The 26,438-nt window shown below is 38.9% G+C and overlaps 1 protein-coding gene across 1 annotated transcript in view; it reads left to right on the forward strand.

Moving 5' to 3' along the window:
- Positions 1–26,438, forward strand: part of epha6 (eph receptor A6) — a 309,294-nt gene that overhangs the window by 181,630 nt on the left and 101,226 nt on the right. Inside the window, exon 5 of the mRNA XM_042334275.1 lies at positions 5,838–6,173. Within this exon, the coding sequence (XP_042190209.1) occupies positions 5,838–6,173 (336 nt within the window). The remainder of the gene's footprint in view (positions 1–5,837; positions 6,174–26,438) is intronic.

The raw sequence follows: 26,438 nt of genomic DNA on the forward strand, positions 1-26,438 counted from the left end.
AAATTCTGACATGTAATAAATCTCCTTAAAATTGATATGTTGCAAATATTGCAATTCTGAATATAATATAATGGAATTAAAAATGTATATTGCTTCTCCTTGTCCTCAATATGTCTTTGCATTATCTCTTCATTTATAACATTAGTCAGGGAATGTAAAGAAGGGAATACTTGATATTGGAACTGAAATTTAAGGTGTTTAATTAGGATTGAATTCTTGAACAATAGGTTTTAACAAGGATTTTATGAGCTGGGAGAATTGAAATACTTTAACCAAAATGATACCTTGTATGAATGTGTCTGTAAAAGCAGATGTAGATGCCGTTATTTAATATGCAAGGGAGCAACTATTTCAGAATTTGCATTTTGAAATGCAAAGTGATTTCATCCAATTTAGGCTGTCAATTCTGTGCTAAATGCAACAAAACATTTTGTGCAGCCAAATAATAAATTTAGCCTGTGAATTTCAAGGGGTTTAGCAGCTCTGAGTAATGAGAACATTGACTGCCCCCAAATAGCATAGACTATTGTACCGTGGAGTTCCGTCAGCAAATGCAGTGTCAAGGTCCCGTTCTGTTAGGGCCAGTCTTTCATCCATGTCTCATACAATTGTCACCAAGGCAGTACAGGAAAATTGTATTAAAAGTTAGTCATCCGTTTGCAAGGATGCCTTTTCTTGAACTTAGTTAAAATATTTTTTTTACATTCTATTCCACATGAAGGGCACTATATGAATGCAAATTGTTGTTGTTATTTCATCAGGGAACACTTATCGTAAATGAACAATATAACGACTCATTCAAGCTATTCAAGTAGCCAGGGGAAGTAGAGGGGAAAAACGGAAGGGATGGGTTTCTCTCATATTTGTTGACTGAAGCAAGTTAGCAACGGGGAGGTTGGGTCAAGGAACCTGATCTGTAAATCCTTACTGTGGAAACTTTCACAATGTGTTCCATCTGTCCCAACTTTTGTTTTTGGATTTATTTTGTTTAAACTGTTGCTAACAACAAAAGGAAAGAGGAAAGCAATTCAAATCATTAACAAATTTGTAAACAAAAAGGGTTACAGAATGGTTGTACCTATCTGTTGTGCCTTTACTGCTAAATTGCGTGTTTGAAGAGATTTCAGATTAACGTGAGTCATGACTCACTCAGGTGGTAAAGCACTCCACAGGGATGTTGCTAGTTAAGAGACAGTTTATGAGTGCACATTTTGCACGTGAAAACTCTGAGCTCAAGTCACATTCATCTGCCATATGTCTTCAGTTGACTTGTAAGTTCAAACAGAAGTACTGACCCTACCCAACTAATCATGCATTGCAGTGGCCTTAAGACATGACACTTCATCCGTGAAGCAGTGGCAGAAAGTGGAACTGAATACCTTTCCTTGTCCATCTTAGTGTCTGTCATTGGAGACTGCAAGTAATAATAGTAACAATAATAGTGACGTTTGATCCGCCCTCACAAAGAGGAAGTGGAGATACTGGTATACAGAGCTAGCTTGAACACTTGGTTACTAGGCTAAGACTGGGCTTGTCTGCATCGTCGTTTGATAATTTGGGGCCTAGAAAGTTTGGGGGGAGAAAAGTGTTGTCTTGGGGAACGTGTTTCGGTCTCATTCATCTTAAAGTAGGTGAGTGGAGCCTAACCTTGCTCACCAAAAAATAGTGTTTACAGAAGAAAATAGAGGAATAATAAATTCAGGATTACCCATAGGTCTTTCATCTCTATGTTTGCAAATTGTGAATGCAGCATCTTAGATGTTTAGAGCTCCATTTCCCATATTGACACTTAAGTTGCTGACTCAGTTGATACTGGTTTCCAAATGTAGGATAGATTTCACATCTGTCTGATCACTCACATGCAATGACTGTGAACGGACAAGTAGTGAGCGTCAAGGGAGAGAAAGGGTAATCTGTGGCTAAAACAAGGTGGAAACTTGAGACCACATGTATTGTGTAACATCATTATCTCAAACAGTTTATAGCAAGCTTATCTAGAAATCATTTAACATCCCAGCTGTTGTCCTTAATTATTGTTGGTTTGCATCTCTGTTCTTGGCTCAATATGAGGAATGTTCAGTTTCTTTCTAGAAATTGTCAACAATTTAAAAGTTAATCCATTTAACTTTCAGTTCTTAAAGAAGTAATGATTTTAGAAACTTGCAGCAATATAATTGTGAAAGCCAAAATATCATGACCAATCAGCTACAATATATATGCAAACTAATTTTTCTTATGTTGCAATGTTACATATAAAAATATTATCTGTTGAATCATTTGCCAAAGCATTGCCGACATTTATCAGCAAACTAGGAATGTATTTAAGTCTTCAGGTGGAAGATGAATACTTTTCCTGTACTTTGATACATATGAATAAAATTGTGGTATACTTTGGTAATACATCAGTGAAAATGTTGACATTCAAAAATATTTCAAATGGACCAGATCTGGAGCCTTAACAATACGATTTGGGTGTGCTATAAATCAGTTTCACCTTACTTTGAGACATTTTTTACAAGTTGTGACTTTCCACCCCCCACCCCACCAGCAACAGAAATTGACTAGAAATACCCAATATAAAGCCTATAAAAATTAAAAATTTCCACCTATCTTTATAAACAAAAAGCAATTTGAAAAGCAGCGGAGAGCCATCGGAACCAACATTTGAGAGCTGAGGATGTGACTCATGCACAATTTATTCTGCTGGAAGTGATTTAAAATTGCTTTCAACAGTAAAGCGATTAGAAGAAAAGAGCACTCCAGAATCAGAATCGCCAAGGGCTGAGGACAGCTCTGCGCATGGTGTAACTTAATGCAAACACAGAGGTCCACTAACCCCTGCTGAATGCTTGTTTCTTTTGTAATGGTATGAAAAAGCCAGCCGTGCGAAGAGCCCTATAATAATATTAAAAAGCTTGAGGGTGGTCCGATGGACCCGTCAAAGAATTTGTTTTGCCCAGTGCTGGAGCAGAGACCTAATCGATTTGCACTGCCCTATCTGCAAATTACTTTCCTGGCAATACCAGCCCTTCTCGTTGATTTTGGCAGCTGATCTTAAACGTTGTTCACTTGTAGCTCATGAACCTTAAAACTGATTTCACTGACATTTTTAGCATTGATTCAGTATCATTTTCATTATAGCTTCTATATTATTTATATATTATTATATATATTATTATATATTATGGTATCTTCCCATTCTCAATCCATGACTGTTTTGGTACACTGCTGTGCCCAATTGGCTGCCGCATTTCTCCCACAAACTACACAGTATATTCTGAGAGGCGCTTTGAGAACGTCTCAACGACGTGATAAGACCCTATATCAAATGCAAGGATTATTATTATTATCATTTTCATCATGAATCAACACGAGAAGAGTAGTATAAATAAGGCATCAAACTTTTCTCACCAGATGCATGAAATAGGGGTGAGGCACTTGCATATTCATCTATTTCAGAAAAGTACTAGATGAACTCAATCCTATGGGAAAGAGTGGACCAAGATCTGTCTGGCCCAATTTGGCAAACTGTTTCGCATGCTTTATTCTTAATGTTACTGGGAAAAGATTTTTTAAAACATTATCTTTTCCATTGACAGTCTGCTCAAATAACTGGCCTCTTGTAGTGCATTTCTGATGGTAAACTGGATATGTTACTTTTTCAGTGAATGCTAATAGTGGATCAGAATAAATTGACATTTAGCTTCTTCTCATAATACTCTGCCAGGTCTCAGGGAATCATGCTTGGCCCACTCTGTTCCTCGTATTCAATAAAAGTCATGTTATCTTTGCTGATGACACCTGTTTACTGAATAGTTAACATCCTGTCTGTCTGGAAGACACATGGACTCTGAATTGAATAATATGTGCACAAGTAGTATATTATTGTTAACACTGAGACTAAGTGAATAATTCTATCAAGAATGATGGACTAGCAAGAGACGTTTACTCAAAGTGGGTTATAAGTTCTAGCCACATCTGATCAATATTGAAGCAAGCCAGTTATGAGTGGGAATCCTCAAGTCCTTTTGGCATTTTTTTAACAACTTCAGTATTCCACACAGCCTACGTTCATTCAGTGATGAACTATCTACTTGGCGACTAAGGTTCCTGAGGTCTGCCTTAGACGATGAGACCTGTTGTTGTTACCCAGCGGATAATTTCTCCATGTATTTCAGCACTATCTGTTTGCTACAATCAAGGTTGATTTTGTTGGGACTTTAATCCTTGTTACTATTGTCTGTGGCTACATTGCTACTTTCCATGACTTAGTCTGAAGAAAATATTGATGTGCTTTTGAACGTTTGCCTTTGGGCATACTGGAAGTCTCAAAGTCTGTTTTGCTTTACGTTTATAAACTTAGATATTCAACCATGAAGAACTGGATTCCTACTTGTATAAATCCCCTTTTGTTTTATCCCAAACCTGTGGAGAGAATTTATCAACGCACAATATAGCAGAAACAAGAAGAAATCAGCAATGCACATAAAGCAGGCAAGAATTCAATGCATTACAACCAACTACAAACAACGATGGCAGCAGAACATCAGCAGATGTCAGATCGCCAAGCTTAAAGAAAACAAAAAAACCTAAATAGATTCTGAAACTAATAAATATCCCGATTGAAAGTCACTATATGGTATTACCATGGAATTATGCTGGACACTGCATTTGTCGGATAGATATTCTGACTTTGACCCTACAGCTTGATACTGCTACACAGAGAGATGATTAGGTATTTGCTCTTTTTTTAAAATAGAACCAGCTGGAATTTTCCCTTCAGGCTTTTCTTGTTTCTTTCTTCTTGGTGGGAATGGAAGCACAATATTGATCTGAACATGCACACAAGTACCATTATGTCCCAGTTCATATCTGTTTGCCATTTGTTTCTTTGGGACCATCTATAGTGCAAGGGTAATACCAAGTACTTGATGGGCATTTTGGAAGTAATGCATATCATTCTGAAAAGGTATCAAATGAGTTGATTATAATATTCCATGGACCCTGACTGTGCAGATTTTAAGGAGCAAAGTTTTCAAATGTCCAAATCCTCAAAAATAGGAAAGGCATAGTTTTTGTGTCAATTCATACTGAGTGGAGGAACATTTGATTCGCTGGATTTTTGTTCACTGAGGACTGGAGTGAAAGAAGCTCACATCATTTGGGACTCTTAGTAAAAGAGTTCTTCATTCTGGATTGAGATTGACCTTGTGACTTGATCGTAAAAGGAAAGTGAATTTAAAGTATGAGCCACAGTCCCCTGCATTCTATAGAGTGTTCTCTCCATTTGAGTTCCTCTAATTATTGTATCTTTATACAAACTGTTTTCCTTTTGCCACATTTTGGTCTTGCACAATACTGGAAGTATAACCCTGCTCTGAGATACACAGATTCAGCAAATCAATCCTTCCTTGCAGCCTGTACAGTTCCTTTGTGACAACAAATTTTCATAGTTTTGTTTGGGATTGCAAAACAATCATTTATTGAAGCTATTTCTGAACTTAATGGAGGCCTTCGTATATAAATGTAGGGCTGGCGATGGTAATGGTCAAGCACCTAATATATGTTGCCAGGATCTTCCAGGAACTTCAGTATTAAACAAAATCTCAGTGTTGCTTTTTGGGTGCATGACCAGTTGCAATATCCAACTCTTGAAAGTTAATGTTATGGCAATTGATTTTCTTATAGCCACAAATCTAATACAGCCTGATTGCACAGAGATCTTTGGTGCTCGGTTGATTATGAGTTTGTGAGATTGACCTGAAACTGACAAGTAAATCATTGAAAAAGAGGATAAGGCAGCTTTAACCTATTTTTTGCTTTTTTTTTACCCCCAGGACCTCCTTCTGTCCCTCGAAATGTCATTTTCAACATTAATGAGTCAGCGCTAATCCTAGAATGGAGTCCACCAATCGATACAGGGGGAAGGAAGGATCTCAGCTACAATGTCATCTGTAAGAGGTGTGGCTTAGGCCCTAAGAGGTGCGAGCCCTGTGGAGGAGGCTTGCGTTTTTTACCTCAAAACACAGGTCTGAAAAACACCTCAGTGGCAGTCGTTGACTTTCTTGCCCACATGAACTACACCTTTGAGATTCAGTCAGTGAGTGGTGTCTCCGACATCAGCATGCTTGCCAGGCAGTTTGCCATAATCAACGTTACAACAAATCAAGCTGGTAAGTGGCCTTTTCTACCTTAAGAGTTCAAAGAAGATATACCTGTGACCCCTGTAGAATAAGTGTTAAGATGCCCCCTTTGCAATCCTGTGGTTACAGGGTTGAGTTCACTGAACAAACCGAGACTATCTCGTAACATAATTGGAATCCATTAGCCTGGGCTGTACGACCGAATGTCTCCATTCAAGGGAGGAAAAAACGAAAATGATCCAACCACTCGATTTCAATAACTCACAAGTAACCAAACCACAACACATGAATAACCAGGTCACAATGTAATGGTACTGTTGGTGATTGTGGGAGTAAACATTACCCATATACAACATATACATATACAACACAGTGCAATTTTCTGCTCTTCTGATTATCACTAATGGCTATTAGCTAGCTCTAGTTTTAAAACAGTGAACTCTTCAAAGTCAAACTTATAGCAATAACAGTAACATTATTTGAAAGGTATTTACAATTCTAAGCATGGACCAATACTAGGCAATCGGTTAAGGTACATCTAATAAATAATAATAATAATCCTTGCATTTGATATAGCGCTTTTCACGTCGGGAGGACGTCCCAAAGCGCTTCACAGAAGACACTGTAAAGTGAATTGACTGTATATTTGTGGGCGAACGCGGCAGCCAATTGCGCACAGCAATGTCCCACAAACAGTCGTAGATTGAAAATGACCAATTTATTATTGTTTTTGATTTTGGAGGGATTATTATTAGGCTCTGTGTGGAGTAAGGATACTTGCCCAAGGTTTCGCCCTGTCTGGGATTGAACTCAGGTCTCTTGCTTGCAAAGCGAGTGCTCTAACCACTGAGCTACAGGACTCCAAAATCTGTCTTCTGTTGCTTCATGAAGATCAGATTGTAAACATGTGTGTGTTCCAGTTGAGCAGGAACTTAATCTAACCGTGTCTCGTGCTAACCTATTTCTTCCCAGCCTGTAAAAACTTTATTTTACAGAGCTGTTATGAGGAAGATTTATTTCCACTGTCTCCTCCTTCCTTTCTCCTCTCACTTCCTCAGCTACACTTGTCTTTCCATATTGATGGCTTTCAGAGATCCCATGAGTGGGCATGAAATTGCGTGCAGGAAAATGGACAGAAAGTTGTAATCTAATTTAATTATTTGGTTAGCGATGTAAAGCATAACAGTGTAAACGAGGCCATTCATAACCGTCGTTTAAATTTCAGGATTAAATTACATTCTTGTGAACAAAAAGTTTTAATACCTTGCAAAACTGACAAAAAGATATGATGGATTTCTCACATTAATTCTAGGATTTATAAAGCATATTATAGTTGAGTAAAGTGTGTTGAACCAAAACCATATGCTAAAGACAATGACAACAACTTGTATTTATACAGTGCCTTTTACATGGGGTAGAGCGCTTGACCACGCAGAGGTCTGACACTGAGCCAGGGGAAGAGGGAGGGACATCAGTTGAACTCCATGCCCATTTAGGATTGCCCCCATTTCCTCTTGTTTCCATTCCTGTAAGATTTGGAAGCAGTTAGATGTGTTGTACTGAACCCCGGCTTGTTGTGATCCAGATTCGGTGTATAGATTCTCTTCATAATTATTTATTTTGGCTAGGCATCAATTGGGACACAGATTTTAATGAAACATATTCAAGTTACTTGCTGACTTGTAATATATAACTCGTGCTTCAATTTATAATCATTGAGTCACTTTTTAATCCAATTGACTAATTTGCTATTAATTTAAGAACGCTAATCTTTATCCCGCAAAGCAACTTTGCTGAGTTGTCTGATTTTGTGAAGGTTTCATTTCCAAGGCTGCTGATGAGTTGGTAATCTTAATGAGAAGCACTGGCCTTGTTTTAGTCTCCAAGTAGACATCAGACTTTTGAACTGTTACTTCCTTTCAAGTCATCAGATCAAACTGCAATCAGTCTAGCTTTGATTCTGGTTTAAGACAGGTTTTCAACCGATCGAACACAAATGTTAATAGATAGAACCCCAGGTTTAAATAGACAGTCATTCAATAGAGATCAACGAATAAAGATACATTTTTTGAACAGAATACATAAAATTGGCTGAAAAAGTGATGAATAAAATATTAACGATAAGGCATAATATAGAGTAAACTGTAAAATGGAGAAAAGGGAAGATGGATAATGCAGTATAATGAAGTGTTTATTTGTAACTTTTTTCTTTGTCAGAGCCTTGGGATGTCTTCCCGACGTGAAAGGAGCTATACAAATGTAATCTTGTTGTTGTTATTGTTGTTATCTATTTTTACTATTAATAATAATCCTTACATTTGATATAGCATCTTTCACATTCAGAGGATGTCTTAAATGTTTCACAAGATTTACTGTAAAGTGTAGTAGAACGTGTGGTGATTTCAACTGGATACTTTAATAATGAAATCAGAAGTGCATCACGCTGATCTGCGACTGATATACTTTCAAAATGAGTTCTACAAAGTCAAGGTGATGCATTTCTGTTTACCAAAATGTATCTCTTCTTATTAAGAGATCGTGTTGAAACGGGTAGCCTATTAGAATCCTATTAAAATGGAAATAAAGCGCTTATTGTTCCTGAGTAATATTACAAGTGATTTATAAAATCGTTCAGTGATTGAGCAGAAAACAGCATACAGACTTCACTTGAGATGTTAAAAGCCTTGTAAGCAGAACATATACCAAGTGCTTTATGAAACTCCACCAAAGCTATATTCACTACATAGGCTGGCTTTGTTAAGTTATTTATCAAAGAATTTCAATAGATTTCTGGGCCATGACTTGTTACTTCCAAAAACAATACTGATTGCTACTTAAGACTTCTGTGCTTTTTACAAGAATATTGATAGTGTTCTGTGCTCCTGAGTGATGTCCTTTCTACCAGTGTTGGATGACTTTGCTGATTCATGTCTCCTCTTTGAAAAGTGGGAATGCATTTGCTGTCCACCACTGTGCATTTGTGGAGCTCTTAAACATATTAATCAGAACCTATCCTGTTTCCTCATTCATTTCCTGGAGGATTCTTGGGTCATTTCATCCTGTGTTGGAACCTTGAAGGCATTTAATTCTTTGTTTCTCCATAACACTTTTGCTGATTAGTTCCCTTGTTAGTGATTCTTGCTTGATAGATAAGAATTCAAGGGCACATTCTGGAGATCTCCTGGAGGGTTATTTGAATTAAAGAATAATTGAGATGATCTTCCCCTCCCTTAATGTTGGTCTGTGACTAAGCTAATTTTAAGCAGTATGTGCAAATGTTCGTGGTGTGTAAATCCGGGTTCAGAAATGAACAGGAAACTTGAAAAGTAACCAACTGAGAATTAATACAACCTCCACAAGCAGTGCTAAGTAGCCTAATTATCAGGCTGGGTTAACAAACCCATGTGCAAAATGTGTAGTTAGGTTAACTATGTGCAAAAACAGATTTTAAAATGTTCCTCAGTATGAGATATTGTTAGAAAACCTACATCCAAAGACAAAGATGGACAGATAAACATGTTCATTGGTGCTCTTAGGGATGGGTACTTTTTCTATTGTTGGAATCTGTATATTTTTTTCTAACAATGCTGTCCAGTTGATTGGGGATGAGGTGATTAAGCATGGTGCTTCCAGTGTAGTATGTATGTATATTTATTTTCTTGGGAAGATTGCGAGAGAGACATTGTTTTTCCCTGGTAGTTTAGGAAGATTTGCATATTGTTTTTGTGTATTGAGCACAGAAATACAGATTCAGCTTCCCAAATTCAGAAGTACTTTGACTCCTCTAATTCTTAAATTTCACATGGTTTTAACCTTAAGATCATTGATGAAAAATATAAGATTTGGCAGAATTTTGGAAAATTCTTAATTTGGTTTAATTAACTTTACTTTTGAAAAATGGTGAAAAAATAGCTTTCGAATTGAGACAGAATTTAAGAATTTTCCAAAGTTCCACAAATGTTTAGATTTCAGCACATTGATCTTAAGGCAAAGTGCATAAGAAATTTTGGAACTGAATTCTCAGTTCTATTGGCGATCTCTTCATTGATCCTCAAGAACTTTCCAAAGCAGAACTTGATTCACTTTTGATCCTCCAGAGTAGAATCTGAAATCTGTGGCTGTGCTTACACTTCACATTTGACAGTGATTTGCTTTGTAATGTACAATATAAGTAGAGGGTTTAGCAAGCACAAACCATGCTGGGTGGGAGTAAGTGCCACTCCAGATACCAGCTGGTAGAGGTGGTTTCAGGGGCAGCGCAATTTGTATCCCTGCAATTTAAATGCAATGGGTGTGAATCCCACTGGATTCATTTGCCTGGTTAGTTTAAACTCGTGAGCCATTTAAACCACCTTAGGTCCCTCGCCATGAGAGGCTCTTTAATAATATTAATACCAAACCACAATTAAAACCATTTTTTTCTGTCCATGCTCCAAGCAGTTTGGCTCCCACAAGTATAAACGCAGAATGAACTAATCCCTATTGAATTTCACTTTGGAGATTGGCTCTCTGCAAATGAACCTGCTGATTCTGGTGATATGATCTCATAGTTTCTATTGCTCTTTTACTGGATGCATCTCACCAACAGAGTATTTTAATTTTACCAGCTCCTCCAGTAGAATAGACAATTAAATAAATGAAACAATTTTAAAGGAAGAGACAACGGAGAGACACTGACAACTGAGGTTTTTCAAATATGTATTTATTTAATTTTCAGGTTATGCACAATACCAACTGATTGCAGCTTCTGTTCAAAATAAACATTCTCCAAATTAATGTCATTTTTTCGTGATAATATCTCTTTTGCTTGCAAAGAAGGTATGAATAATGGACTAATTTACTGAAATCCTAATGGTCTACTTTCAGTGCATGGCAAATTCATTTCTCCGCAATATTTATTTATAAGTCAAATGAGATGGAAAATTGTATTGAATAGAAATTCTGAGAGATATATCTGTTACCAAGTATCAGAATATGCGTCTGTTATTTGAAAGCTCCACTATTGAGAGCTACTTGAAAGGCATTGCTAGCTCATTTCAAGATGAGAGGATGTCTCAAAGTGCTTCACAGAAGTTAATTGTAAAGCTGGTGATTGTGTAGTTTTGGAGGCAAATACTGCAGCCAATTTTCAAACAGCAAAGTTTCACAAATAGCCTACACGTGAATGACCAATTTTATGTTGGCCAGGACATTGGGAGAAACTATTTTCCTTTTAGGGTAGTGTCAGGAATTTTTAACATCCATCTGAACAGGCAATGGGACCTTGGTTTAACATTTCATCCAAAGGCTGGCACCTCCAGCAATGCAGAGTGCCCCCAACACTATCTTGGTGAGTCAGATATGCAGAAATTAGTGAAGAAACAAACAGGATAAATTGCGTCTGAAAGAAAAGAAAGTTAACATTTGAAAGATTCAACATTTTGGTCATAGTTTTAAAACCATTGAGTTAAAAAATGTACTTTGGTGGAGAATTTGATAAATATTTCAATTCATTCTTAATTTGGACACAAAATTTCCTTGATTCTTATATTCTTTAAAACTACTTCTGAATTTAAGAATTTTCCAAAATTCTGCACAATGTTTTAAGTTTAAGACAATGGTCTTTAGGCTAAACCAATGAGAAACTTTGGGCCTCATGTATACTCCTTTATCAAAATGGAATTATTGGACTGAAAGTGACCCTATTAAGTGGTTAGTTTTTAACCACTAACTTTGTTTTAACCAAAGAGGCAGGTACAGTGGGTCATCAACAAGATGCCAAACTTGTTATAAAGTGTTTCAGTAGAGAGCAGCACACATCCAGGTTCCAGTGCCTCCTGGTTAGCTTCCTATATATTCTGTGCTCTGCTCAGGAAACACCACTTAAATAATTTGCTGCATGTGTATGCTATGCACAGAAAGTACTTTGCACAGGCCATTTGCAGGAAGTGACATCAGTAATGATCTGATAAGCTGTCAGCCAATATGCATCACACTATTATAACACTGTGTCTGGGTTTGTGGACTCAAACAGGGTTGTGAAATGCAACCACAGTGAAATTAATCTAAGTACATCATGCAAAAGTATTCTCAGATAGGGGTAGTTCAATGCCTGGTGTCCTGGTTTGGATTTTTATCTTTTCGGTTTTTATTTCAGATTTCCAGCAAGTTTGTTTTTATTAACACAATAGATCACTTCCGGCTATCAAGGCTGCTTCACTCAGGGAAAAAAAATCTATGAAAATCCAAGTGGTGTACATTTGCTTCATGTTTAATTGCATTAAGTGAAAGCTGAATGTTCATTGTAGACAACTCTGTTTGTGCTACAACTTCTATTGAAATCAGTAGGTAAGAGAACTATCTCTGTAATGTCCTTTAGGGGATCATGTGTTTTCTCTTGTTAAAATTCTCATTGCTTTTTCTTATCACTTTCTCCCCTGAAAGCATTTAACTCATTCATCTTTTCACAAGGCACAGCTCTATGGGGGCACTATTAACTCACCCAAGTTGCATTATTCATAGTTGAAAAAGACGCAATGGTGTTGTTGCTCACTGTGTCCAAAGCACATGAGGCAACAGTAAACAAGGCAAAGAGAATGCTGCTTGATACATTCCTCAATATTTTCTGCTGTCCTAGTAGAAGGGGTTATTTCCACATTTGCTGATTACACTAAACTAAAAATTGTGAAGACAACAGAAAATTTGAGCTGAGATGGTTAAAAGGGAGATCAGAAAACATTTCTTCACAGAAGGTTGTGGAAAATGTGGAATGCACTGCCCCGAAGGCTGTAGAGATGGGCACAGTTTCCAATCTATAAAGCGTTGCATAAATTATCCCCGGTGGTAATTCAGAAACTGAGCAATACGGACTCTGGAGATTCACATTTGGAAACTTATCACCATAACAAACTCATGGAGACATTTTTAATGTTAAATGTGAATAGTAATCAGTGACCTAATGCTATGATACAACAGATCTTGACAAATGTCTCTGCCCAAACTCATCTCATGTATCAATTCACTCATAAAAGTCAATTCAGAGCAGGCAATTAAAATCTGCCAATGATGCTCTGATGGCAACAAAGAGGTGTCAGCGAACTAGTGCTTCAACTTCTAAGTAAGTTGTCTGTTTGATGCTTGTATTTTAAACTGTACACCAATGTGTAAATTGTCATTATTAAAGGCTATTGAAGTTATAACGGTTTGGCCTTGTCTTGGCGTTGGTGTACTTAGCCACAGAATTGGTGTTGTGCACTTCAGAGGAAGCTCACAGCAAAGATGATGGAGAAGAGAGTAGAGGAAAGGCAGGGAGATGGAGGCGCATGTGTTGTAGAAAGACTGACATGAACTAGTTGGGCCAAATAGCCTGTTTTGGTACAATCTCTGTTAAATACTTCTTACAGCCATCAAAAAGAATATGTTGTTTTGTGCAAAATCAAGGACAACAATGGCTGCTTCAAATCCCAAATACCATTTTGCTTCTGTTTTAATCCTCCATTACACCTGCACTGCTTATCAAATGGAAATTAAAAATTTGCATCCTATGTCTCTTACCTTTTTGTTCAAGTTACTTTGCATTACTTAGAATCTCGTAAAATGTAGCAGTGCCAGAAATGCTAGAAATTGTAGAAACATAGAATATTACAGGAGGCCATTCGGCCCATTGTGTCTGTACCAGCTCTCTGAAAGAGCTACCCAGCTTCTCTAATCTCTCCACTTAACTAAAGTCCCTCATCCCTGGTACCATTCTCCTCTGCACCCTATCCGAGGCCTTGATATTCTTCCTAAAGTGTGGTACCCAGAATTGGACACTAAACTCCAGCTGAGGTCTAACCAGTGACTTATAAAGGTTTATTTAGTGCCTTTCCCATCGTGAGGATGTCCCAAGCTACTTAACAATCCTGGCTGGGCACCCGAGCTAGGGCATTGGAGCCAAGGGGGATGGAGAGGGGAACGATGACCAAAAGCGTGGTCAAAGAGGTACATCTTGAAAGTAACCTTGAACAAGGTGAGGGAGAGTGAAGGACTTCAGGATGAAGTTCCAGAGAGTGGGGGTAGATAGGTTAACAGCCAACCCATTGGTGGGGAAGTTAGGATGGAGTATACGAAGCAGGTCAATGCGAGCCGAGCATTTTATATTTGGCAGAACATCATGGTAATGGTCACTTTAAATTGTTAGTAGACCAATTTACTTGGCCCAGTATGTGGCGTTATTTGTAAAGTATGTGCATAAGTATTCAATATTTGATTATCTATGTTTTTTGCAATTTAACATGTATCCAAGATTTTAATTTACTAACATCAATGTAAGTTGCTTTTGTTGAGGCGGAAAGGCAATTTTTCTTATGACTACAAAATCGATAAGGGGCAGCAAATACTCCATAGCCTAACACTTCATTCTGATATTCCCCCTCCCTGGCTTGGAGTCAATGTTAAGCTCTCTACCATGGGAAAGGCACGCTACCCTGCTTGGAGAATGCTGTACAAGTGCAAGTTGTTGTTGGTGAGCCTTTAAAGTGTATTGAATAATTCTCAATTGCCACTTCTTTTGGGATAGTTTGCTATCCAATAAGGATAACAAAACCTCGCTTCTGTCAAAACCTCTATTAAAGTAGGAGCCAAAAAATATTGACGTGTAATAATGTCTTGTGACACGAATTTCCTCTAAAGCGCTTGTGGCTATTTTGGAGTGCCTTTGTTTGCCGTAACTCCCAATATTTCTCCTTCAGCCTTTCACTGCTGTTTAACGTAAGTATTAAGAATGGAGTTGGTCAAAGGCACTTCAAGAAGCCATTAATCATAATAAATAAATCAAAATCAAGTTGTGTTTGTAGATGTCATGGCTTTCTTGTACATAATGCCTAATATTTTAGAAGGCAACGGATTGACTGAATTACAACCCTATTCTGCTAATGTTTGCTACAGGGTTCTTAAAGTAATTAACTATAAAATATAACTGTCATTTTCATTTTTAATTATTTGAATACCGCCTTTTGATGGCACACACATTCCTTTAAGACTAATTAGGTGAAAGCTAAGAAATTAAAACTCCATCATGTAGAAATATTTGTGACTGTTAGCATCATTCTTGGTAGCACATTAAAATGTGTTGCTTGAAATGCAAGTCACAGCAAAATGATTTAATAAATTAAGAGGTTGGATTTGACATTGCGTTGTAATTTGTAATGTGAAGGGAATTTCTCCCGGTGTCCTGGCAACAATCTCCAGATAAAATTGGTCATTTACTTTATGGCTGTTTGTGGGACATTGCTCTGCACAAATTGGTGCACAATGAAGTAAGATCAAAGGAGGATACGGGGGAGGGCAAGTATATTAAGACATTTGAAGGTTAGAATGAGGACCTTAACATTTAAGATCCTCGGACTTTAAAAATGTGGCGTATTGAAACATCTAATAAGTCTAGCCAAAGCAACATATACTGGCTGGTAGATTTCCTGTAGTCTAAACCCAGTAATCTGTATCAAATTGATCATGAAAACAGGTTCTTATCTGTGTTTAGATTTTGTAAGATAAATATCTTTTATGGTAAATTAAGGGAAGTGGATGCTATTAGTTAAATAAATTATGGATTATTATATAGGATCAGGAAAAGGTTTTGTAAATTTAGACTGGATCGAAGGCAACGAATGTACATGAAAACTATTAGAAAAATAATTGACACTTTGAAGCGTATCGGGTAGTGCTTAAGGTTTTTTTAAACAAAAGTGTTAGACGTCTCTGAAAAATGAATCGATACAACTTTCTGCAGGAGTGCTTCTGCAATAAACATGAAAGAGCAAGGAAAAAGAGCCAAGATGTGAAAATGTTCATCATTCGTCAGTTCCAATCAATAGTGTAAGCTCTGACTTATTACCCAATGAACATGAAAAGCCAGAGCATTGGTGCAGAAGTTTTAAAAGGATGAAATTCTTCACAAGTCACTACACAAGGTGTAGTGACTGATGACATGTATTTTGGTTTGATCAGCTGTCACACATGGAAACCCTTACCCATGCTTAATATCTGAACCAAGCAACTCAGAGTTCCACAAATGCATGGAAATTTCCAGTTGCCTGCAGTAGAGTGTACATTCTCTCCCTTGAGAGAAGCACTCTTTTTAGTGCAGGTTGGCAGAAGCCAAGGCTTGTGGGATCCCAGAGTGTGTGTTCAACTTTAACCAGCTAAAACCAAATGCAAGGTCATTCACCTCTTGGCTGCTTGTGGGACCTTGCTGGCATAATTGGCTACCGTGTTTGCCAACAAAAAAAAACAGTCACTTCACCTGACAGCAGTTTCCTGCAAAGTGTGCCAAGACATTTCTGTGTGATCAGACGCTATAGACAAAATATAAGGCCTTGGTTAATAATTTAGATTTTTTTCTACATCCACTGGAGACATGATACCTTCAAGTCTCCTTTTATTTTCAATGTCTCATCCTACATCCAGAAATCATTTGGGATCATGGATTATTGCAGGGACACACTCAGTTATTTAGCTGATTAATCTGATCACATCAAGCTCATTATCAGTGCTACTTTTATGTTCACACTTGTTGTCAATTCTAAAACTGCCGACCACAGCTTGTGAGGGCCCTGTCTTGACAGGGGAACTTTAATCAGGAATGACAAATTGGGAATGCCAACGGCCATTACCTCTGTCCACCGCAGCTGCCATCACCGTACATCTCACCATCAGCTCAAGTCAGTCCCGGCAGAATTTAAATTAAGTGTGACAAATTAAGCAGGAAGTTAATTACCAGCTCGGTAAATTAAAATGATGTTGATTGGAAATGGCATTCAGAAGAGTTTTTTTCCAGAAAAAAAATCCTGGCATCTTAAAAAGAGAGATGCTTGGTATAAATTGGTCAGTGGCTTTGACTTTATGAAGGTGACTTTCCTCTGAGAACACAATTGCGAGAGGAAAAGTCAGATTTAAAGATGCATTAGGGCCCCTATTACTGGACTGTGGGTTATTGGAGAACATACATCTCTATCATTGCTGGCTACATATTAAAGACTTTACCAGCTTCCCTTCGAGCCATATCTCCTGAATGAACAATGGCATTTTAAGTGAATGTGACCTTAAATACCAAGGGAAGCCATAAATCACATGCTTCTCTAACAAGTACCTCATTTATTTTCCTTTAAGTCTGCCACATACAGATATATAAAACGCTTCCATGTTTTCCCTAAATTTATTGAGCAAGATTGTTTTCCTTTTGATGTCTTTCTGCACAGTTAAAGTCTGTATCAGGATTTGTAGTAATGTTGCAGACATAATTCAGGCTGCCTTTTCATAATAAGAACTATGAATGACTTTTATAGTACAAATGTTCCCTAAATAATTACAGAAATGGTAAATTATTTACCATATAAATAGCAGAATTATTGCTTATGGATCCAAGGTATTGTAATAACTCATTATTATTGTCTGAACAATCATTGAAACTGAATACATTAGTTGGATATCCTTTCCCCAGAATGATAACTAAACACAAATGTTAGCCCTGGGCAATATACATGGAATATAATTTAATGGGCAGCACCAGCATTATGACCATTAAATCATTCCTACCCAAGTTTTATTTTGTGAATTTTAGTTATCACAACACTAAATTATTTGGGATATAGGTTAGTTTGCTAAATACTGAGTTTGTGTGTGTTGTGTGGCATTGCAGCCCTACATTGTCAGAGATACCGTCCTTCGGATGAGGCTTTAAATCGAGGTGCCTTCTGTCTGTTCAGTTAAATGTGAAAGACACTATTCAAAAATGCTAAGGAGATTCTCCTGGTGTCCTGGCTAACAATCCCCCAAATAAAATTAATGTGTTCAAGCTGGCTTCCCCATTCACCTACAAATATAAAAACAATCCCCCAAATAAAATTAATGTGTGCAAATTAGCTGCCGTGTTCACCTACAAATACACAGTACCTCCACTTTACAGTATATGCTGTGAAGTGCTTTTAAGACCCATCCTCCTGGCTCTATATCAAATGTAAGGATTATTATAAGGGATTGGTAAAGATTTTAAAGGTATATTCAAGCACAAGAACAGTAACAGGCAATGTGCTAACAAAACGAGACCTATCAGACTAACTCACAAGAAAGTAGTCATACTGCAGTAATTCTGCATTTGAACAGTCCCCTGATTAAAGATGTGTGTTGCTGAAGAACTGGTCTCTGTGCAAAAAAAAATACAGATAAATCATCCATTTGTGGTTGTAGGGATAAATCCCAGAGCAGTTGAAATCTGGATATGTCCATTAAACATGGAATACGTACCAAAGAGATTTTCATCAGCCAGATTAACGGTGAATCCTTGAGGTTTATTTAATATAGGTTCATTCAAGTATTTAACACAACCTCAATTCAGATACTTCAGTTATTTAGCCATTGATGTGAATGTAAATTACGCCGCATAAATTCTTCCCTTCACTTTCTTAACTTATCTTGGGGTGAAAATTAAAACATGATTTGTTAATTAACATTGAGGAGTCTGCTTAACACATTACTAGTAACAGCAGCCAGTCAGTGTGCTAAATTATTGACCACTCCACAGATGTATTGGAAGATGAAGCCTATTCTGTTTCTGAAGCCCATTCATTCATAAATGGATGCCCACAAAAGATAGATATACATTGGAATGTCAGTTCGTGGATAATCATAATCCTTGCTTTTGATATACTGGCTTTCATGTTGGAAGAACATCTCAAAGCGTTTGAAAATCCTGGATGAGAGCTAATTTTCTTCAGTTGAACGTCAACAAGACCGAGGCTCTCCTGATTGGCTCCCATCAGTGCCTCCACACCTCAGGCGCTGACAGCATCACCATCCATGGTTGCACACTCCACCTTACTAAACCAGTCTGGAACCTTGGGGTCTTGTTTGACCTTCAACTATTCTTTCTACCCCACATCTGTGCCATGACCCGCTCTGCCTTTCCCCACCTCCGTAATATTGCCCGGCTCCACCACTATCTCACTCCGCAGGTGGCTGAAACCCTCATACGCGCTTTCATTACATTGAGGCTTGTCTATGCAAACTCCTTGCTTGTCGACTTCCCCAACTCCTCCATCTATAGGCTCCAGATCATCCAGAACTCTGCAGTCCTTGTCCTCTCCCACACCAGGCTCTGTGACCCTATCACCCCCATCCTGCCCGACTCCACTGGCTTCCCATCACACAAAGGATAAAGTTCTAGATCCTGGTCCTCACCTTCAAAGCCCTCCATGGTCTTGCTTCCCCCTACCTCTCCTAAACCCCTACCATCCTGCCCACTCCCTCTGCTCAACGGGCTCCGGCCTGTTTCACAGCCCCACCTCATTCGCCCCAGTATTGGCGGACAGGTCTTCTGGCACTCTGCCCCCATCCTCTGGAACTCCATCCCGCAGTCCCTCTGCCTCGCCCCTTCCCTTGCCTCCTTCAAGACCCATCTCAAGACCCTCCTCTTCGACCATGTTTTCAATTTCCCCACATCCCCCCCTGCCCTTCACTCTGCCCGATCCCAAACCCCAGCTCGGGTCCTAAACTTTGTCCAGTGCCTTGGGACATCCTCCCGACATGAAAGGTGCTATACAAATGTAATTTTGTTGTTCTTGTTGTTGACACGATTTACTGTAGTGTGGTGACTCTATTTTGTTGACAAACATAGGGGTCAATTTGCACACAACAACGAACCCAAAACAGCCAAGAAGTGAATGATCAATTTTATCTGGGGGATTGTTGGCCAGAACATCGGGAGAAACAACAATTGACTTTGATATGCAGTGAATGTCCAGTTAATAGAAATATACAACATGGAATTTTTCAGCACAAAAAGAAGCCATTCAACCAATCATGTCTGTGCCAATGTTAACTGTATTATAACTTATAAATCCCACATCCAGCTCTTTCCCCACATCCTATAACATTTTTACTGTTCTGGTGCTTATCCATTATCCTTTTGAGTGATACTCATGATACAGCCTCAATAGGCACTTGTGGCATTGAATTCTGAATCGCCACAACCTCCTGATTGAAGAAATGTCTAACCTGGAGTACTATTGGTCAAGACTTCAGGAGAAACTCACTTCTCTTATGAAGCGGCATCAAATACATTAATACATTGTTGAACAGGCAGATGGGGCCTCACTTTTAATGTTTCATCTAAAAGACAATGTAACATTCCCCCAGCACTGCATTGGAGTATTATTCTGAACTATAAACTCAAGCTTTGATGTAGGTCTTGAACCCAGAGTGGAGAAAACCATTGAGGATCTTGAACTCAATTAGTTGGCGATGGGGAGCCATTGGCGCTGGGCAAGGATGGGGGTGATAGGCTCTAGTGTGGGAAAGAACACGAGTTGTAGAATTTTGGATAGTCTACAGCTTGTGAGCAGGTAGTCCAGCAATAGAGAGTTGGCATAATCTAGCCTGGATGTGATGAAAGCATGGATTAGGGTCTCGACAGCTGGTGGGGAGAGGTAGTGGCTGAAGTGGGCAATGTTATGGAAGTGGGAGAAAGCTGAGCACAAATTTGGGTTTTAAGGACAGTTGAGAGTTACACAAGACACTGAGTTTCCTCATAGATGTCAACCACGCAGTAGACATCCATTATGATCTCAATAATACTGCTGAACCACAAATTTACACTGTACGTGAACAGACTCTGCGGGGTTGTGTACATCCAAGTAGTTTGTTGCCAGCGTCTGTGGTGAGAAGGTGCTGATGGGAATCATGCAGGAGAGCCTCAGTCTTGTTAAAGTATAGCTAAAATATAACGATTTTAAAAGTGAAAGCTGATTAAATGTGACCAAAGATGAATTGGTGTTGCTGTAGCTTGCAGGGAAATGCATAGCATGCCCATTAATGGTCAAATGGGGTGTAATATTAGACATGTGATGGGTGATGGATGGATAGATTATAATGGAATCTATTCATGAACTGGGAAACAAAATGGTTTAAGAATACAAGAGTCTGGGGTCAAAACTATCATGGACTGGGTGATGCCAACCAGTTAGGCAGAGATCTACCATGATCTCAGTCACGTTGCAGAACCCTAAATTTACATTGTGCGCAGTATGAACAGAGTCAGGTTCGATCCCCAGCTTTCCTTTCTCCCCCACATCCGTTCCCTGACCAGAACACTTTTTCCACCTCCGCCACATTGCCTGCCTTTGTCTGTATCTTACAACTGATGCAATTGAAACCCTCATCCACATCTTTGTCACTTCCCAGCTGGACTATTCTAATGCCCTCCTCGCTGGTCTCCCCATCTCCACCATACACAAAATCCAATGAATTCAAAACTCCGCCGCCCAGATACACACCCACACAAAACTCCATACCCCCATCACACGAGTCCTTGTCAGGCTCCACTGGCTCCTAATCACTGAACGGATTGATTTCAAAATCCTTTCACTTGTTTTCAAATCATTTTTTGCCCTTGCACCTCCCTACCTTTCCTACCTGCTTACCCCCCACTCCACCACCTGCTGCCTCCACTCAGCTGGCTCTGGCCTCCTGTTCATCCCTCGACCCTTCATTTCTCTATCATTGGCCCTGCCTTCAGCCACTACATCCCCAAACTCTGGAACAATCTCCGTTAATCCCTCCACCTTGCCTCCTCACTCCTACCTAAATCCTACCTAAAGGCCTTCTTTTTTGGTCGTGCTTATGGTCACCTCCCTCCTCCCTCTCCCCTGGCTTGTTTTTAGACACCGCAACTGTCAAGCAATCTGCGACACTAACCCGCGTGAAGAGCGCTATATAAATGCAAGTTGTTTTTGCTGTTGTAGCATTAATGCAACTATAGTCTTGCAGTGAAACAGACATCCATTCTTTGTGCTTAGATGAGTTTAGTTTCTCCTCACTGAAGAGGAGGATATTAATTCAGAGTGTGGAGTTATGTTTGTAATGGGGTAATTCATTCTTGTTTTGCAACTGTGCTTTGTTTCTGAAATAGTCCTTGTCTATTTACTTCTCTACCGCAGAGAAAAAGTATTGATTCTTTTCTGAACAAGCAGATGTCTTAGATTGGATGAATTGGATGTAAATATTCAGGGTGCCAGTCTTTTCAATAAATAGCATCCTGACGAGGACTTCACTAGGAATTTCAGATGGTTTCTGCCCTACGTTTATATCCTCCTCCCTTTCTCCTGCACTTCTGCTGAATTTTAATCTAATTCTTAATAAATGGATCCTCAAACCCTTCAGGACACTAATAACATTGTCTGTGAGAGATCTGAAATAGCCTCAGCATACTTCAAATATTGCTAGCCTTTCTAACGAATGTTCTTTTTATGAATGTCCTGAATTAAGGTGTGAATACAATTTTGGCCCAAGTTAATCAAATATTTGGCTTAACTTGGTTCATTCTGGTCAATCTCATCAGTCCTTTATCCTTTTTCATTGGCATTTTTTTGGGAAAGGTTCTTTTAAAATCTTACTCCTGACCAAAACTTCATTCTCTTTAAAATCATCCAAATCATATTTATTAATAATATCAGTACAGCAAATTAAAGAGAAATGAACTTAAATTTCACATGAGTTATTATACATTTCCTGTAGTCTTGCTTTGTGTGTCAGTCTAAAGTACCTAGTATGCTTTGGGTACGAAGTGCTCAAAATACTTTGGGATGAATTTCCAATTGTCAATAAATTGACCACATTGATGCCCAAGTGGTGAACTGAAGTATGAAAACACATTTTAAGATGGGACCAAAAGAACAGTGTTCATTTAGCTGTCAAAAACAGCATAGATTAAAAGACTATTGCAACCGTATTGGTAGAGCAGAAGAGGAACAATGTGCCATCAAATATGAAAGAGTACTTAGCAATCTAGTGTTACATAACAATCCTGAGAGCTGAACCCAGGCAAAGGTACAGAAGGATAGGCTGTATATTTATGTAAGTATCTATTCAAGAATCATGTTGGATATCAGCTGAGAGTTCCGAGCTATGAGCTCTGAAGTAATGAGGAAGAGTGGACTGTGTGCAATAATGGAGCATCTTATGGCAAGATGCTTCTGATGAACAGGATAAGTGTGGTATATGCTTGAGAATCAGTACCATGAGAAGGACATGGAATGAATCCCACCAAGGAAAACACTACTTGGATGGCCAAAACAGAGATAGTCACACTGGGTGTAAGAATACTTGAATAGAAGTGTGGAAGATGAAGGTTCTGACAGAATGAATAGAGCAAAGTGGGACAGTAATCCAGAAGTCTGTGGGTAGGCTAGATTATGTTAGCACCATCCCTAAGTAACATTTGGTTACAGGTTGCACATTTTTCTAGGTCCTCCTTAGCAGATTTTTATTAGAGGAAAGTATTCCAGCTATTGAAAATCATTTGGTCCTTTTATGTCAATCCACAAAATCAAAATACTAGATTTCTTTGAAGCCACCTAAGTAAACCTTCTGATAACCTTGAAGGTTAACTTGAGGAATATTGAAAGGGGAACGTAAGAGGTATGTAGCTTGGGGGAAAAAAAGGATGGATAGAGCGGATTCCCCCCATTTGTATTCTGACTTCACTCACTGTATTCAAAGGTCAATTTAATTCAAAGTCTGAAGGAAATCATGGCTGAATAGTGATAGCTGCATAGTGCTTATTTTCCCTTTGTTGTCATGCCAACTGGGAAGCATTAGTACCATAAAAAGACCTCGTAATCCACAGCAATTAAATCATAGAATGCACAATTACAGTTTAGAAGGTGGCCATTTAACCCATTGAGCCAGTGTTGATGTCAGCTCCTTCATTACTTAAATCCCAATTGGATGCTCTTTATCCAAACCGGAGAGAATTGTATCAATTAGAATGTCAATTTAAATGATCACTACCCAAAAAACTATTTAATGAGTGCATACTTTGACGGATGTTTGTTAAGAAATTATGGGGTCTAACTTGTGGCATGTCTTCAACTGGAGATTTTGATAAGTAATTCAGCTAGAATTCTCATTAAGTTGTTGCGGTCTGGGATGCATTGCCTGAAAGGGTAGTGGCAGCAGATTTGATAATAGCTTTCAAAAGGGAATTAGATAGATACTTAAAAAACTAAAATTTTGAAGGGCTATGGGATAAGAGCGGGACATTGGGGCTAGTTGGATAGCTCTTTCAAAGAGCCGGCACAGGCACGATGGGCCGAATGGCCTTCTTCTGTGCTGTAAAATTCTATGCTTCTATGACCCACAGGAATGCTATTCCAGAAACAGAGCAATCTGGGCCAATAGGGCCAACAAGAGCTGAGTTCCCACTGGTCAGTGTGAGGCACTTGCTTTTGAAGCAAGGTGTCTCCATTTGCTAGATTCTAATCCTGAAACTCCTGTTGTGAAATCCTGTACTTTAGACTCAGACTTACATTGCTCAAGAAGTGTTTTATTTAACAAAGATTCTGGAATATACCTATACATGTTATTACTCCATCTATTTTTATCAGACACCGCTATTCAGCTAATCCAACCTTTTTTAACACACATTTTCATCAATTGAGTTCAATGAGGAAAATTAGATTTCACAAAAAAAAGGAAACTGAAGGGTTTGTGACATTCCTCTGGCGGAATAATGATGTATTTGATATACAGTGCCATGTCAGTTAATATATTAATCGTTGTGTCAAAAGTGTTCAGTTACTCGAACTGAGAAGCTCATAGTTTGTGACAGTTTGTATCCTAACTGTAGTTTGCATGAAACACCACCGCCAATTCATTTAACAATATTAAACATACAGCAAACATTGTGAAAGACCACAAGTCCATTTAGGAAATGATTCTCTTATTGTTATTGAAATACATCCTTTCTTGCTGAGCTCAGCTGATTCTTTACTGGTCAAACTTAATGACCCAGAAGTCAGACCTTTTTTTAGTGAACAGAATCCAAATGGCAAACGTATAGACCATTGGGTTGCGGACATCACTTTCTATGTGTTGCTCGTGCTCAGCACACAGAGTGATGTTGGTGTGAACCAGATGACCTGTAACTCGGCCCCTTTTAAGTAATGTCCGCAGCTGGCTGTACGGATACCCAGTGAATGAGCTCTGCAATCCATTCACATTATAAACACATTAATCTATAACAAAGCACATTATTATGTGGCTGAAGTATGAAAGAATATTCATACACAAGGTAATAATTCACATTCAATGTAAATTATGTCCTTACTCCACATGCCTGATAATAATCGCTCAAGAAAAAAAACAATAATAATTTGGTTACTCAATCCACGACTGTTTGTGGGACACTGCTGTGCGCAATTGGCTGCCGCGTTTCGCCCACAAATATACAGTCAATTCACTTCACCGTATATTCTGTAAAGCGCTTTGAGACATCCAGAAGATGTGAAAAGCGCTATATCAAAATGAAAGGATTATTATTATTATTCCTACCTCCTACCTCACAAACCGCCAGCAGTACATCTGAACAAATGGCTTAATAATAATAATAATAATAATAATCCTTGCATTTGATATAGTGCTTTTCACATCGGGAGGACGTCCCAAAGCGCTTCACAGAACACACACACTGTAAAGTGAATTGACTGTATATTTGTGGGCGAACGCGGCAGCCAATTGCGCACAGCAATGTCCTACAAACAGTCGTAGATTGAAAATGACCAATTTATTATTGTTTTTGGTTTTGGAGGGATTATTATTAGGCATGTGGAGTAAGGAAACTTGCCCAAGGTTTCGCCCTGCCTGGAATTGAACTCAAGTCTCTCGCTTGCAAAGCGAGTGCTCTAACCACTGAGCTACAGGACTCCCGCTCTCATCCGGTTACCTGCGGGGTACCCCAAGGATCCATCCTTGGCCCCTTCCTCTTTCTGATCTACATGCTCCCTCGTGGGGATTCATCCACAGACATGGGGTACATTTCCACATGTATGCGGACGACACCCAACTCTATTTTTCCACCTCTCTTTGCGACCCCCAGTCCCCTGATGTTCTGTCAGCCTGCATGTCAGACCTCAGGGGTTGGATGAGTGCAAATTTCCTTCAGCTGAACGTTGACAAGACGGAAGCCATACTCTTTGGCTCTCATCAACGACTAAAATCTCACGGTTCTCACCTCCTCCACCTACCCGACCTCCACCTAAAACTCTCCGAACCCATATGCAACCTAGGTGTCAGGTTCGACCCCTCAATTATCCTTCCTCCCCCACATCCGGTCCCTCACCAGCACCGCTTTCTTCCACCTCCGACGCATCGCACGTCTCCGCCAATTCCTCTCCCCAAAAGCCACTGAGACTCTGGTCCATGCCTTTGTCACCTCTCAGCTGGACTATTCAAACCCCCTCCTCGCCGGCGTCCCCTCAACTACCATCCATAAAATCCAGATTA

The sequence above is a fragment of the Callorhinchus milii genome, unplaced genomic scaffold, assembly GCF_018977255.1.
Source record: "Callorhinchus milii isolate IMCB2004 unplaced genomic scaffold, IMCB_Cmil_1.0 Scaffold4, whole genome shotgun sequence".
In the NCBI taxonomy this organism is placed as follows: Eukaryota; Metazoa; Chordata; class Chondrichthyes; order Chimaeriformes; family Callorhinchidae; genus Callorhinchus; species Callorhinchus milii.